Here is an 11,954-nt window from a genome sequence, read left to right on the forward strand (position 1 = left end):
TGTGGATTCTTCAACACGAGGCCCATGACAACCCGCGGACCTGCAGATGCGGATGCCATGCACCGCCATTAGCGACTTGCGATAGGCTGGGAACGCCGTGGCGACCATGCAAGCTCTGTTCGAGCAAAAGGAAACAACCCGTGGCGTCGAGGCGTCCATGCGCGCACACGAGTCGCCGCCGAGCCGCCGTTCTCACTCTCTCTCTGACGTCGTACGGTCTCGTCGAGTTTGCAGTCGATTTCCATGGATGCATGGTCTGCTTGCTTCACTCACCATGACACCATGGGTGAGCAACCCAGGGATAGCCCCCCGTCAAGATATGACGACTACATGCACCTTCCCGGCTCCGGCTGCTTGTTACGGATCAACAAATTCGACAGGGGATGTGCGCCTCCCGTTCCAGGGGTCACTGGGCCTTGTCCCACCCCAACGAACGCAGCCCTCATGCGGCCCGATGGGTCCCCAGTACTGTGTGTGTAGGGTGGTAGGCTTCATCAACAAGCCTACCCTCGGACGGCCATCCCGTGTCTTCTGCCTTCAGCTGATGTATCCTTGCCAACCCGACCTCACTTGACTCGGCCCCTTCCTCCTTTCCTCCCAGTCTTTCCTCCCGACTTCCCTAAACCTCCGAGTCCTTCACTCCCGCATTCTCAACCTTGCCGAGCGCTCCGTAGGGCGTCCATTACGAAGCACACGGTGCACACGGTACAACGACGGTCCTGGACCAAGCAACGTGTGCTCTCAAAGTCAGTCTCACGCCACTTTGAGTTACGGCACCGGGCTGCCCTCCGTTACCGGCTGATGGCAGGCCGTCCGTCACAATGGGCCTCTTTAGCTTCCTTTCTCGGAGAACTGGGGACAACAAGAGCAAATCGAGCGCCTCTTTGAAGGCCCTGCCCTACGATTCCAGTTTTTCCGTGGAAACACCCACTTTAGGTTAGTAGCATCCATACCCCGGTATCGTGCATGTGGTTTGACCCTCAGCAGCAGATGGATATTCCGTTGCCGGCAGCAATTCGTACGCCGAACCCCCCCTCTCTCGGGGGCGTTCGGCCTTCAGCCAGACAGTGCTCACGCTAGATACCGCCTCCGAGGACGAGCAACTACCCCCTACTCCGAGACTACCCCAGTTCCGGGATGAGAGCGTCGAGAGACCGAGCACGGCCCCGAGTGACCGCCCATCTAGCGCCGCCCCTTCAAACGACGACCCGCGGGTGAAGAGGAACGGCCAGAAAAGGCCGCCGCCGCTCTCCTTCCGCGGACCACGGACTGAGATCACCGCTCCAGGACCTCGGCCGGGCTCCCGCGGTTCCATCAGCAGCATCACGAGTGTATTTCGCCGCACCAAAGGCCACTCACGGGTCAACTCCCGGCAGGACCCCAACAAGGCATTCAAGGATCTCCTCGATGCCCAGTCTGAAATTAACCCGGCCCACTCGAGGGCGAGGGTCCAGGCGGCCGGCGCTAGAGATTACGGCGAAGATGTTGCCGAGAGAAACATGGGGCAGAATGGTTGCGATCTTGGGTCCGAGCATGTCAAGGCCTTCTACGCCCAGCCAAGAAGGACCGAATCCGAAAACATGGCCGGTACCAAGAAGCTGGACCCGTACAAGGCGGGGGTTCGGAGGAGGTCGGCTCATCCGAGTCAGTACGTCTTGCCGGCCCATGCCGCTGCCGAAAGCCCTTTGATGCCAAACCTAAAGCTATCTCGTAAGGAGTCCGTCGCCCGTCGCCGATCGGTCAGCACCTACTTGCCGCCGGGCTTGGGAAAAATAAAGTTCTTGCCGTTCGACCGAACTTCCGCATACCTTCGAGACTCCTCACCACGGACGCCCCCACTGGACGCTGAAAAGTCGGATGCTACGACTGCAGCGCCCGAGTCGCCCAAGCTGGTTATGCCTCGGGTCCCTAAGACCACACCGGCCCCGACGACTCGCACCACGAGACTTCTGCGTGATTCCGTCGAGCTCACGAAAAAGAGAGCCGAAGCATCAGTGCCGGAGGACAGTGTCGCTGATGACTCGCCCGCAAGCAACTTCGCTGCCTGGTCGGCCAACCGCTCCCGCCGCTCATCGGCTATGCTGATGCCAACCTCACCTCCCCGCCGGAATCACAGCCTGTATACCCTGCGGTCCTCTGGCTCGTCTCTTGTCAGCGAGGAGACCGTCCATACCACCCCACTTTCTCCTCCGAAAACCGCGCCTGGGGATCAAGTCCAAGGCGCGGCGGAGAGTTCGACGCACTGCGCCGCTGGGAGCCTCGACAACGGCGATGCTTCCTCCCCAAAATTCCTCCCCTTGCTTCCGGTCAAAGGGGGAGGCCATACCGACGTTACCTCACTGGGCGACCAAACCCTTGGGTTCCCACCATCAATCCGTACCCGCAGCACCCGCGGATGGTCCGCCTCCTCGGGCACACCCACGGCCTGCGAGAGCAGCACCGCCGCGAGCATTTCCACCAGCACTTTTAACAACCGTCCGCCCTCCCTCCATACCGCGGACACCTCGGTCGACCTCAGCATCGGCACCGCCTCGCCCAAACTCAAGTCCGCACGCTCCTTCACCCGTACGTGCTCCACCGCCCACGACTCCGACTCGGACTCTGTGTCCCATTACGAGGACAACAAGCATACCAAGATCACACCCTTCCCACCGGACACAGCGGCAGTGGGCAGAGCGTTCAGCATAGAAGACTACCTCTCTCCCGAGCCCAACCCCAACGACAGCAATACCAACGAAGACGCAACCACCACCACCACCATCCCAGCAGCAACAGCAGCATCAGCAACGGACAATTTCAACATCGACGACTACCTCTCCTCCGACGCCGAATCTCTCACAGCAGCAGCCAACACAACAATAAAAACAACATCCCACACCCACCGCCGCCGGCCAACTGCCGAAGGCGAGGAATACCTGCTGTTCCGGGACTCAGGCTTCGGCGTCGGTGGGCAGCTGCCCGGCCTCGCCGACCCCTTCCCCCCAGCATCCCTTCCACCGTCCCGCTCGCGCGTGGCGAAGCACCGCCACAGCGCCCTGACCCTCCCTTTGGCGCCGCTATACGGTGCCAGTGACGACTCCACGCGCGACGATACGCGGCGGTGGGCTGCGACCGGGAGGGCAGGCGGGAGGCGGATGAGCACCGGCCGATGGGATTGGGGCAGCAGGGACTGGGATAAAGAGGGCACGGGGGTCGGGAGGAGGCGCTTTATCCTGGACACGGCGGCTGATGATGAGACTGCGTCCGAGTCGGACGAAGAGGAGGTGATGATGGGCCGACAACGCAACTGCAACTGCAACTGCGATAATGCCACCAAGCTCGATGTGTATGACGCTGGGTATGAGGCAGATTATGTCGAGGACGAGTGTGAGGGCGGCGCGCGGCGGCGGCGGCGCCACCATAGGAAGAAGCGGACGCGGCGGCTGTCGGCGCTGTGTCGGTTGGAAGGCCGCGAAGGGGCGCAAGACGGGCTTCAGCTTCAGGAGGAACGGCAACTGGAGCAGGGCCGAACAGTTGAAGAAGAGAAGAAGGCCGACGACAAAGTGGCCGCTGCCGTGAGGCTGAGGAAGGAGGTCAGGCGGGCGAGGAGGTTGGCCGGGCAGGCGTCGGTGACGGTGTTGCGGGGGAAGAGGTCGGTGAATTAAGGGGGGAGGCATCGATCTCGACAGGAGAGGGATGGCTATGACGATCTTTGACGTATTTCCTTTTGTCTTGTGGGAGGAGGCGCTGGCAACTTGCGAAGCCGCTGCCGTTTTATGGCGTCTTCAAGGTTACAACGGGCTATGGGAAAGGGCGGTATCTGTCGAGGTTTTTGGGGCTGACAGCCAGCTCTCCGGCGGAAAAGGCCAAGCCGGGCATGACCGGACGTATGTTTTTGATACCCTGATGAGGTGGCTCCTTCGAGATGGCTTCGAAGATATTGTGTTTAGACGCGCTTATGCACTTGAAACATTATTAATACGCAATACACTTCTCTTCGTTGTTTGAGAACCGATTTCTCTGCCAAGTTCTGAACTCGGGACGTCGGCGAAACCCCATCTATCTAGCACGGCGATTAAGCAACCACGGCCTCGTTCTAATACAACGCATACCACCAGTCTCCATCAGGGCTCTCACACCCCCCCTTACTACCATACCACCACCTAACCTAATCCAGACTCCCCGCCAGCGCAACGCAGCTAAACCTCAGATCCGCCGCCTCCCTCTCCAAAAACTTCAGCGGCCCCAACGCCAACGCCTTCTCGCTCAACACATCCTCATCCCCCTCCAGATCCCCCCTCCTCAACGGCCCCTTCCGCCGCCCATCCAGCTCCCACAACCCGCCATCCTCCCCCCTCACAAAACACACATAATGCAAATCCACATCATCCCTCGCATCCGGCGCCGTCGTATCCCCCTTCTCCGCCACCCCGCGATGCGCCCTCGCAAGCGCCTCGTCCCGCTCCAACAACCGCGCCCTCTCCCCGGGCGCCAACGGCACCGCGTCCCCCAGCAACCTGCCCAACTCACTCCCCTCCCGCACGAACCCGCGCGCCGCCCCGTTCGCCGCCGCGTGCAACAACCCGACCAAACCACACGCATTGCGAATCGTCTGCCGGAACCAGACCACCGGCTCCTGCGGTCCCGAGCCGGCATATTCCTCGCGCAGGGCGTCCTCGGCGAGGCGGTGGGACTCGTAGGCGGCGGAGACGGGGAAGACGAGGAGCAGGGCCAGGGCGGGGCGGGGGATGAAGGCGAGGAGGGAGGGGTCGGTTAGCGAGTAGACGTCGTGGATGGCGAGCGCGGGGGAGAGGCCGAGGGTGTGCAGGAGGGAGGTCATGAGGTCGGGGTTGGCTTCGAGGGGGATGAAGGCGGGCGCTGTGGAGGGGGGGTCGGTTGGGGCGGTGGGGGCGGTGGTGGTGGACATGGTGGCGGTGGGTTGGTTTTTATTTTTTTGGTGGTCGGGTTGGGTGGTTGTAGGACCAGCCGCAGAGATGTGTTGCTGGAGGACGAGGTTGAGTTGGGGTTTGTAATGCCGCGGGGTTGGGTAAATCGGACGTCTTCGTGGGTATGATCCGATGGGCTCACTGGGTGAGTTATATGAACGAATTTACTTTAGACCGGTGCACGATTGGTGTGCTCCTAACCCGGTAGGTAGTTGACCGGAATTTGGGTTGCTCAAGAGTATGTCGGGGGAACAACAAAATTGCAAAGTTGCCTGCAGCCGACGCGGGGTTGTTGGAGCTGGGGGAGGATGACCTCATTTGGTTGCATGCGAGATGGGTTGGGCGAGGGTTAGGGTAGTCAACGACGAATTCTCTTACACAGGAGAACGTAATCAATAATTCCTGCTCCTATTTTGCTTGTAGTGGGGTTCTCGGTCGGATTCGCAGGATAACTGGAACCCCGATCTTCGATACCCAGAGGATTCGTTCTTCCATTCTCAGGTTCATTGGGGAAATGGCCGGTGTGATGATGTGCCTAACATTATAACACGAAACCTGAAATGCAAACGAAAATTCAACGCTTTTTGAGATTATTCCAATCCCAAGTCCATCTATGCCTGACGCTTTCCATATGCACACGTCCGTATCATACACACAACGCCTTGTGACACCGCCGTCTTAGACGCCGCCATATACATGCGTCTCCACCACGTGGTATCATACACAACCCCCACCCCTCAGGCCTGCGCGCCCGCCTCGACGCCCTCCTTTTCTCCCTCGGGCGTCACCGCGACCGTCTCCGGATACAGGTCCTTCTGCTCCCCGACCCAGTCTGCGAGCCCCTCGGCATCGGGGTTCATGATATCCTCCTCGCCCGGCCCCAGCAGAGTGGCCTCCTTCTTCCCGAGCTTCTTGCCCATCTTCCGCACGCGCTGTCTCTTGAGGCGCTGCCAGTCTTCGGTGAAGCTCAGCTTCTCGAGATGGTTGGCAATCTTCTCCTCCACCAGCGTCTTGACCTTGAAGGCGAGGTTCTGGCTCTGGAAGACGCCCTGGTAGCGGTAGCTCAGCCAGAGGTACATGGTGATGGTCTGGTGCAGCGACTCCAACCGCTGTAGATATTTGGCCTGCTCTGCGGCCATGCTGGGGCGGACCTCGTCGAGGACGTTGAGGTCGAAGGTGTCAAAGTCGAGGAGACGGCCGCTGCCGAGCTCGGCGACGCAGTTGGCAAACGACTGCAGGGCCCTGACCTGCTTGGGATCACGCAGGTTGATGGGCACTTTGATAAATACACAGCGATCCGTTATGCTCAGGTCATAATCCCGGATGATCTCGGCAATCGCCAGGGCCTCGTTGAAGTTGCACATGTGGAAGCGCGGCGACAGCCTACCAATCTCACGCAACCGGGCGAGAACAAAACTGATGGGCGTCTTGGCCGGGAAGTACGAGTGGAACCGCTCGATGACGGAGGCGGGAGGGAAGAGGCCGGCGGTGGGGATGGGCCCGGGTTGGAGCTTGAATGCTTTGCCGACGTTCTCGAGGTCTTCGTCGTCGAGCGTCGAGACGAGGCCCGGGGGCGGCTTGGTCGTGTCGCCCTTGATGGCTTGCGCGGCGGTCCTGTAGCGCCCGGCACGGCCGCCGATCTGCTTGATCTCCGGGGTGGTGAGGTGGCGAAAGCTGACGCCGTCGAACTTGAAGCTCGACTCGAAGATGACGCGCTTGACCTCGAGGTTCAGCCCCATGCCGATGGCATCGCTGGCGACGAGGAAGTCGTACTCGTTGTTGGGGTCGTTGAAGAGCGCGGCCTGGCTGGCGCGGGTCTCGGGCGGCAGGCTGCCGTAGACGATGGCGCACCGGCGGCCCGTCGCCTTCTCGATACCCACCTTCAGCTGGTGGATGGCGACCTTGGAGAAGGCGATGATGGCGTCTCCCTTCTGCAGGTTGGTGAACTTGCCCTTCATGCTCTTGTCCATGACCTCGAGCGGGTTGAGGCGCTTATAGTGATGCACCACACATTTCTCCCCGATCCTGGCGCACAGGTCCTGGATGAGCGGCACCACCCGCTCCTCTCCGCACAGGTGCACCTCCTTGGCCTGGACGCCGAGGAAGGCCTGGGTCCAGGCCCAGCCACGGTCGTCGTCGGCGATCATCTGGATCTCGTCGATAACGGCGACATCAACCCTTGCGTTGAGCGGCGCCATCTCGACGGTGCAGCTGTGGAACCACGTGTCCGATTTGTCGCTCGGGATCCTCATCTCCTCGCCCGTGATCAGCGCGCACGGCTTGTCCTTGGCCGTGAAGCGGCTGTAAGTCTCGTGGGCCAGCAAGCGTAGCGGGCCGGCGTAAATGCCCGTGCGCGAGTTCTCGAGGGCCAGAAGGGCGTTGTACGTCTTGCCCGAGTTGGTGGGACCGACGTGGAGATGGACGGTGCGCTGCATCATGCGGGTGGCTGGGTACCACTCGTAGGGGAAGCGCATGTCGGCGAGGGCTTGGTGCAGCTCGTTGATGGTCTTGGGGAAACGGTTGCGCATGAGGTAGGTCTGGAAGCCGATCTTGAGCTCGCGGGCTAGGCCGGCGGCGTCGGAACGGATGAAGGCGTTACGCAGGTTCCAGAACAGCGGGTTATCCTGGCGACTCGTCTTGCTGCCGTCGGTGGCCAGCTCGAAGGCCTTGTTCAGCACCATTTTGAACAGGCCCGACTCGCGGTCCAGCAAGGTCTGGCTGGTAATACCGAAGGAGCGCCATTCTTCCTGCTTCTCAGACCAAGCACCCATCGACTCTAGGACCTTGGCGAAGCGTGACTCGACGAGGTTGCTGAAGAGTTGATAGTTGCGCCGCGTCACGAAGGCCGGGCGCCGCGACGCCGATGACCCCTCAGTCTGGAGCCCAGATCGCAATGAACGCTCGGCATGGGGATTTTTCGGAAATCCATCGGGCGGCAGCTTGGAGAGGCCGCCGCCTCGGGTGTGCTGATGAGAGTATTTGGAGCTCTAGGAGGCAAGGATAGGTCAGAGGATGAACCAAGAGAGGGAGTCGAGTGGGAGGGGTCGCTGTTGAGGAGTCGGTGGAATGGGTTTGCGGGCGAGGGCAAGGGCAAGAGAGAGGAGGGGGGAAGAGAGAGGGAGGCACAAACAGGTTTATGTCTGGCAGTCCGCCATCGCTGTACAACGTGCACCACGCGTTTGGGGGGTTTCCAGGCGGCCCCGAGCAACGATTTCATGACCGCGTTGAGTGTGGAAATGGGACCATGCTGGTGCTTGGTGGTCGGTGTAGGAAGTTCGAGGGGTGGGATTGATTGCTTGCACCCACTACAGATTAGAACTTCTTGCCTGTGAGACGCGGGTCGGTTCAATCTTTTTTTGGCCCCATGCTTATCTTATCGCAACGGGCCAAGACGCAGGGGTTTCTGGGTCCTCCTCCTCCCAACTCAAGACGGGGGTGTCTTGGCTTCGGTGCTCTGAGCCCCACCCATCCGATCGCTGCCTTGCTCCGTCATTGTGCAGCGGCGAGAGCGGCTCAGCGGTTTCCATCCTCCATCTTCCATTCTCCCAACCGCGAACCCGATCCAGTCGCCTCTTGCAACCAACCGAAGTGACATCTCGAAAAAAGGGGGGGGGAGATATACCACACCCAATACCCGCGACACTATACAGGCAACGCAGTAATCCAATCCAAAATGGCGTCTTCATCCACACCGGCGACACCGCTGCTCTAGTACGTTCCTCTCCCCTCAGGTACCAATCGATGCCAGCCGCAACACCACCAGATAAATTAACCACCCCTCTTCTCTCTCCACAGCGCATGCGTCGCCTACAACACCACCATCCTCGCCGAGTGCACCACCTCGTCCTCCCAAACCTCGTCCCTCGCCGCCCTCATCCTCCCCAAGATCGACCACAGCTCCCCGCAAAAACTGACCTACACCCACGGCACCCACCACATCCACTACATCGCCGCCTCCCCCTCCGAATACCCCGCCACCCAATCCAGCGCAGGCGGGCTCACCTACCTAGTCGTCTCGGACTCCGCCGCCGTCAACCGGCGCATCTCCTTCGGCTTCCTGGTCGAGCTCCGGCGGCGCTTCCTCGCCGCCTACCCGCCCGAATCCACCGATTTTGCCGACCTCCCCCACTACGGCAGCGCGAGCTTCAACGGCGACACGCGCAGCCTGATGGTGGAGTACGGGACGACGGCGGCGGGGCGGGACGACGCGCTGGGCAACGTGCGGCGCGAGATGGACGACGTGCGCGGCGTCATGACCCGCAACATCGAAGGGCTGCTCGAGCGCGGCGAGCGTATTGATTTGCTTGTTGATAAGACGGATCGGCTGGGTCAGGGCGCGAGTGAGTTCCGCGTGCGTAGTCGGGGGATTAAGAGGCGGATGTGGTGGAAGAATGTGAAGCTGATGGCGCTGTTGGCGTTTGTGGTCGTGCTGATCGTGGCGACGATCGTGGTGTCGGTCAAGAATTAGGGGATGGGTGGGTGCGTGGTCTGAACAGGTCAGACTTGAGGTAGGGTTCAATTGATCAAAGGGTTCGTGGCGTTTGGGGGGGTTGGAATTCGGCTGTGCTACGGTATAGGCCAGGCCACTGCTTTCTTGACGGAAGCGGGAGCATTTCGAGTTGTGTTTTACTACTGATTGTGTATATTCGTACTTGGGAATACCTTGCGGACTTTGCGCCTCCCTTCCTTTTTTAGATCGGCTGTTGCAGACAAGTTGAATTACATATATTCTAAATCCCCGTAACCCCCCCAATCGCACCTCTGTACATGTGAGAAGCCTGTGCACCCGATCCGGTTATAGCATGGCCAACTGAACCTCTCCTCCAGCGCCCTCCGAGATAATAATACAGCCCCCCTCTCCTCATAGCCGCGGCCCTGCCGATTTATCAACCCCCCGCAGCCCTTCCTGGTAGACGTAGCCGTGCACGACCGGGCTGGACTCCGGGCCTGGCAAAATGGTGAATGGCGGCCGGCGCAGCTTGTTTGTGAAAAATACAGGGTGGCAATGGGAGGCGTTGTACTGTGGACGCTGTGTTTGTTGCCCCCAGAGTGCCTGGCAGGGAACCATCAACTCCTGTGCGGGCGCTGCTGCTGGTGCCGGCGGCGGTATCTCGAAGGCTGCTGCCATTGTGGACGTGGTAATAAGTTCGCGAGAGTGGTCTTGGTATCCTAAGATTGTGTTTGCCGAGGTTGATTGAACTCGGCTTGTCAAGCTTCTCAATCAGAGTCAATCGGGTCGGCTGCTTGCAAAAATAGCCGAGTGATTGCGATGCGCCGGGATAGTAGTTTTTGTTACCCTCGACCTCGATATTTGCATGCTGAATGTGATGCTTTTGGTGTTGCGGGAGAGATCCTCGTCCCATCAATGACGTCCGTCCCGTCTTGTCTTCACGTGCAGTTGATTGCCGATTCGATGGCCCCGCCTGCCGGCTCCAGAAATACCGACGACGAGTGGGTCCTTGGCCGGTTCCATCCTGATGGAGCTCCGGGTGCTCTCCCCGAACATTCAGGGGTGTAAACAAGTCGATCGCCAACTCCGAGACTGACTACTTGGCGTTATTCCCAGCAGACTTTCCCTTCTTTCCGTTCTTTTTGGGCGCCTCGTTAGACCCCTTCGCCGTCACCTTCGCCGACTTGGCTTTGCTCCTGGTGATAGCTCCGACTAGAGACTCAATCTCTTCGACCTGGGCCGCCTTCTTGGCTTCCTCCTCTCTCTTCTCCTGTTCCTTTTTTGCCTTGGCCCTTTTGACTGCCTGCTGCTTCTCGACTCGCTCGATCAGCTTGTCGCTCGACTCCCACAGCTTCTTGGCCACCTCTTCGTCGTCCACATCTTTCCGTGCGCAGTCCATCTGCATACACTCCTTGATCAACCTGCCCCCGGGCACGCTCACCAAGCTGCCTTCCATTACCGCATACAGCAGTGACTGCGCCGCCATCTCAGGGCTCTTCAGGAACAGCCAAGCAAAAACGTAGAAGATCAAGTAGAGCAACAACCCCAACAGCGACCCCCTTGAAAGCCATCTCCTCATGCCTGGCGTGCGCGCCAGCCCAGGATCGACAAGCACCACCCTCGCCGTCATGGGCAGCTGATCCGGCCGTTTATACGAGTCCAGGTGCTTCTGATACGCCCTGGCAAAGACCATCAACGCGAGCTTGCTCCGCGAATACGCCCACTGCGGTGTCCAGTCCTTGCTCTCCACCTCCGCATCCAACTTCGGTGACGCGATGTAGCTCGAGCAGGTCGGTATTACAATCCGCACGTCGCGGTCGAACGGCTGGGCGCGGATCGCCGGGCTCAAAATCCCCAGCAGATGGAAATTCGCCAGATAATTCACCATCCACGTCACCTCCACCCCCTCCGCCGTCTCAACACGCTTCCCACCCGGCGGCACCATCGTCGCGGCACACAGCACAATCATATCCAGCCGGCGGGGCGGCGCGTTATCGATCCAGCGGGTGGCGAACTGGCGCACGCTGTAGAGGTCTGCGAGGTCGACCTGCTCGGCGTAGATCATGTTGTTGCCCGTGCGGGCGCGCAGGTCGTCGACATACTCGACCAGGAACGCGTCGGTGGGCGGCAGGCGCGTCAGCAGCACGACCTGGGCGCCGCGTCGCGCCAGCTCGTACGCCGTCACCGCCCCGATCCCCGACGTGCCGCCCGTGACGAGCACGACCCGCCCGTGCATGTTGCGCTCCGCCGTGTTGGTCCGCCCGCCCGTGTACCATTTTGTCAGCGTGATGGTGGCCGCTGCGGTGCTGTATTTGAGGAGGAGGTAGGGGTCCGGCAGCCAGGGCGGGTAGCCGTCGAAGTAGAGGGAGGCGAGGAAGGGGATCGGCATTTTTTTGAGGCGGCGGTGTTATTGGGGCATTGGTTGGGTTTGTTGTTTGTGGTGGTGATGTTTGGGAGGTGTCGGATGAAGGGTTTGATCCAGGATCGAGCTGAGGCAGGGCGCGCTGACGTCGGTGCTTGGTGCCCCTAATCGCATGTGGGGCGTGTCGTTTTAGCGGGTGCCACGATCGAGAACAGGG

General features: G+C 60.3%; 5 protein-coding genes across 5 annotated transcripts; 2 read left to right on the forward strand and 3 right to left on the reverse strand.

The window, feature by feature from the left end:
• Nucleotides 1–821: 821 nt before the first annotated feature.
• B0H64DRAFT_325203 (uncharacterized protein) lies at nt 822–3,644 on the forward strand (the record flags this gene model as incomplete). The annotated part of the gene is made up of 3 exons (XM_062800687.1): nt 822–936; nt 991–3,069; nt 3,124–3,644. 3 exons carry the CDS (start codon nt 822–824, stop codon nt 3,642–3,644), a joined length of 2,715 nt encoding a protein of 904 aa, XP_062658392.1.
• Nucleotides 3,645–3,953: 309 nt separating this feature from the next.
• On the reverse strand, nt 3,954–5,172 carry B0H64DRAFT_401928 (uncharacterized protein). The gene has a single exon (XM_062804190.1). It carries the CDS (start codon nt 4,904–4,906, stop codon nt 4,148–4,150), a length of 759 nt encoding a protein of 252 aa, XP_062658393.1. The 5' UTR covers nt 4,907–5,172; the 3' UTR covers nt 3,954–4,147.
• A 187-nt stretch (nt 5,173–5,359) lies between these two features.
• On the reverse strand, nt 5,360–8,397 carry B0H64DRAFT_401929 (P-loop containing nucleoside triphosphate hydrolase protein). The gene is made up of 2 exons (XM_062804191.1): nt 8,056–8,397; nt 5,360–7,912 (listed from the first exon to the last, which is right to left on the reverse strand). Exons 1-2 carry the CDS (start codon nt 8,140–8,142, stop codon nt 5,663–5,665), a joined length of 2,337 nt encoding a protein of 778 aa, XP_062658394.1. The 5' UTR covers nt 8,143–8,397; the 3' UTR covers nt 5,360–5,662.
• A 3-nt stretch (nt 8,398–8,400) lies between these two features.
• On the forward strand, nt 8,401–9,756 carry B0H64DRAFT_401931 (synaptobrevin-domain-containing protein). The gene is made up of 2 exons (XM_062804192.1): nt 8,401–8,636; nt 8,721–9,756. The coding sequence occupies exons 1-2, from the start codon at nt 8,599–8,601 to the stop codon at nt 9,391–9,393; spliced, it is 711 nt and encodes a 236-aa protein (XP_062658395.1). The 5' UTR covers nt 8,401–8,598; the 3' UTR covers nt 9,394–9,756.
• A 30-nt stretch (nt 9,757–9,786) lies between these two features.
• On the reverse strand, nt 9,787–11,764 carry B0H64DRAFT_418576 (uncharacterized protein; the record flags this gene model as incomplete). Its single annotated transcript, XM_062805327.1, has 3 exons — nt 9,787–9,945; nt 10,222; nt 10,476–11,764. 3 exons carry the CDS (start codon nt 11,762–11,764, stop codon nt 9,787–9,789), a joined length of 1,449 nt encoding a protein of 482 aa, XP_062658396.1.
• Between the last annotated feature and the right edge of the window lie 190 nt (nt 11,765–11,954).

This window comes from Chaetomium fimeti (genome assembly GCF_033439085.1).
Source record: "Chaetomium fimeti strain CBS 168.71 chromosome Unknown B0H64scaffold_5, whole genome shotgun sequence".
Lineage (NCBI taxonomy): Eukaryota > Fungi > Ascomycota > Sordariomycetes > Sordariales > Chaetomiaceae > Chaetomium > Chaetomium fimeti.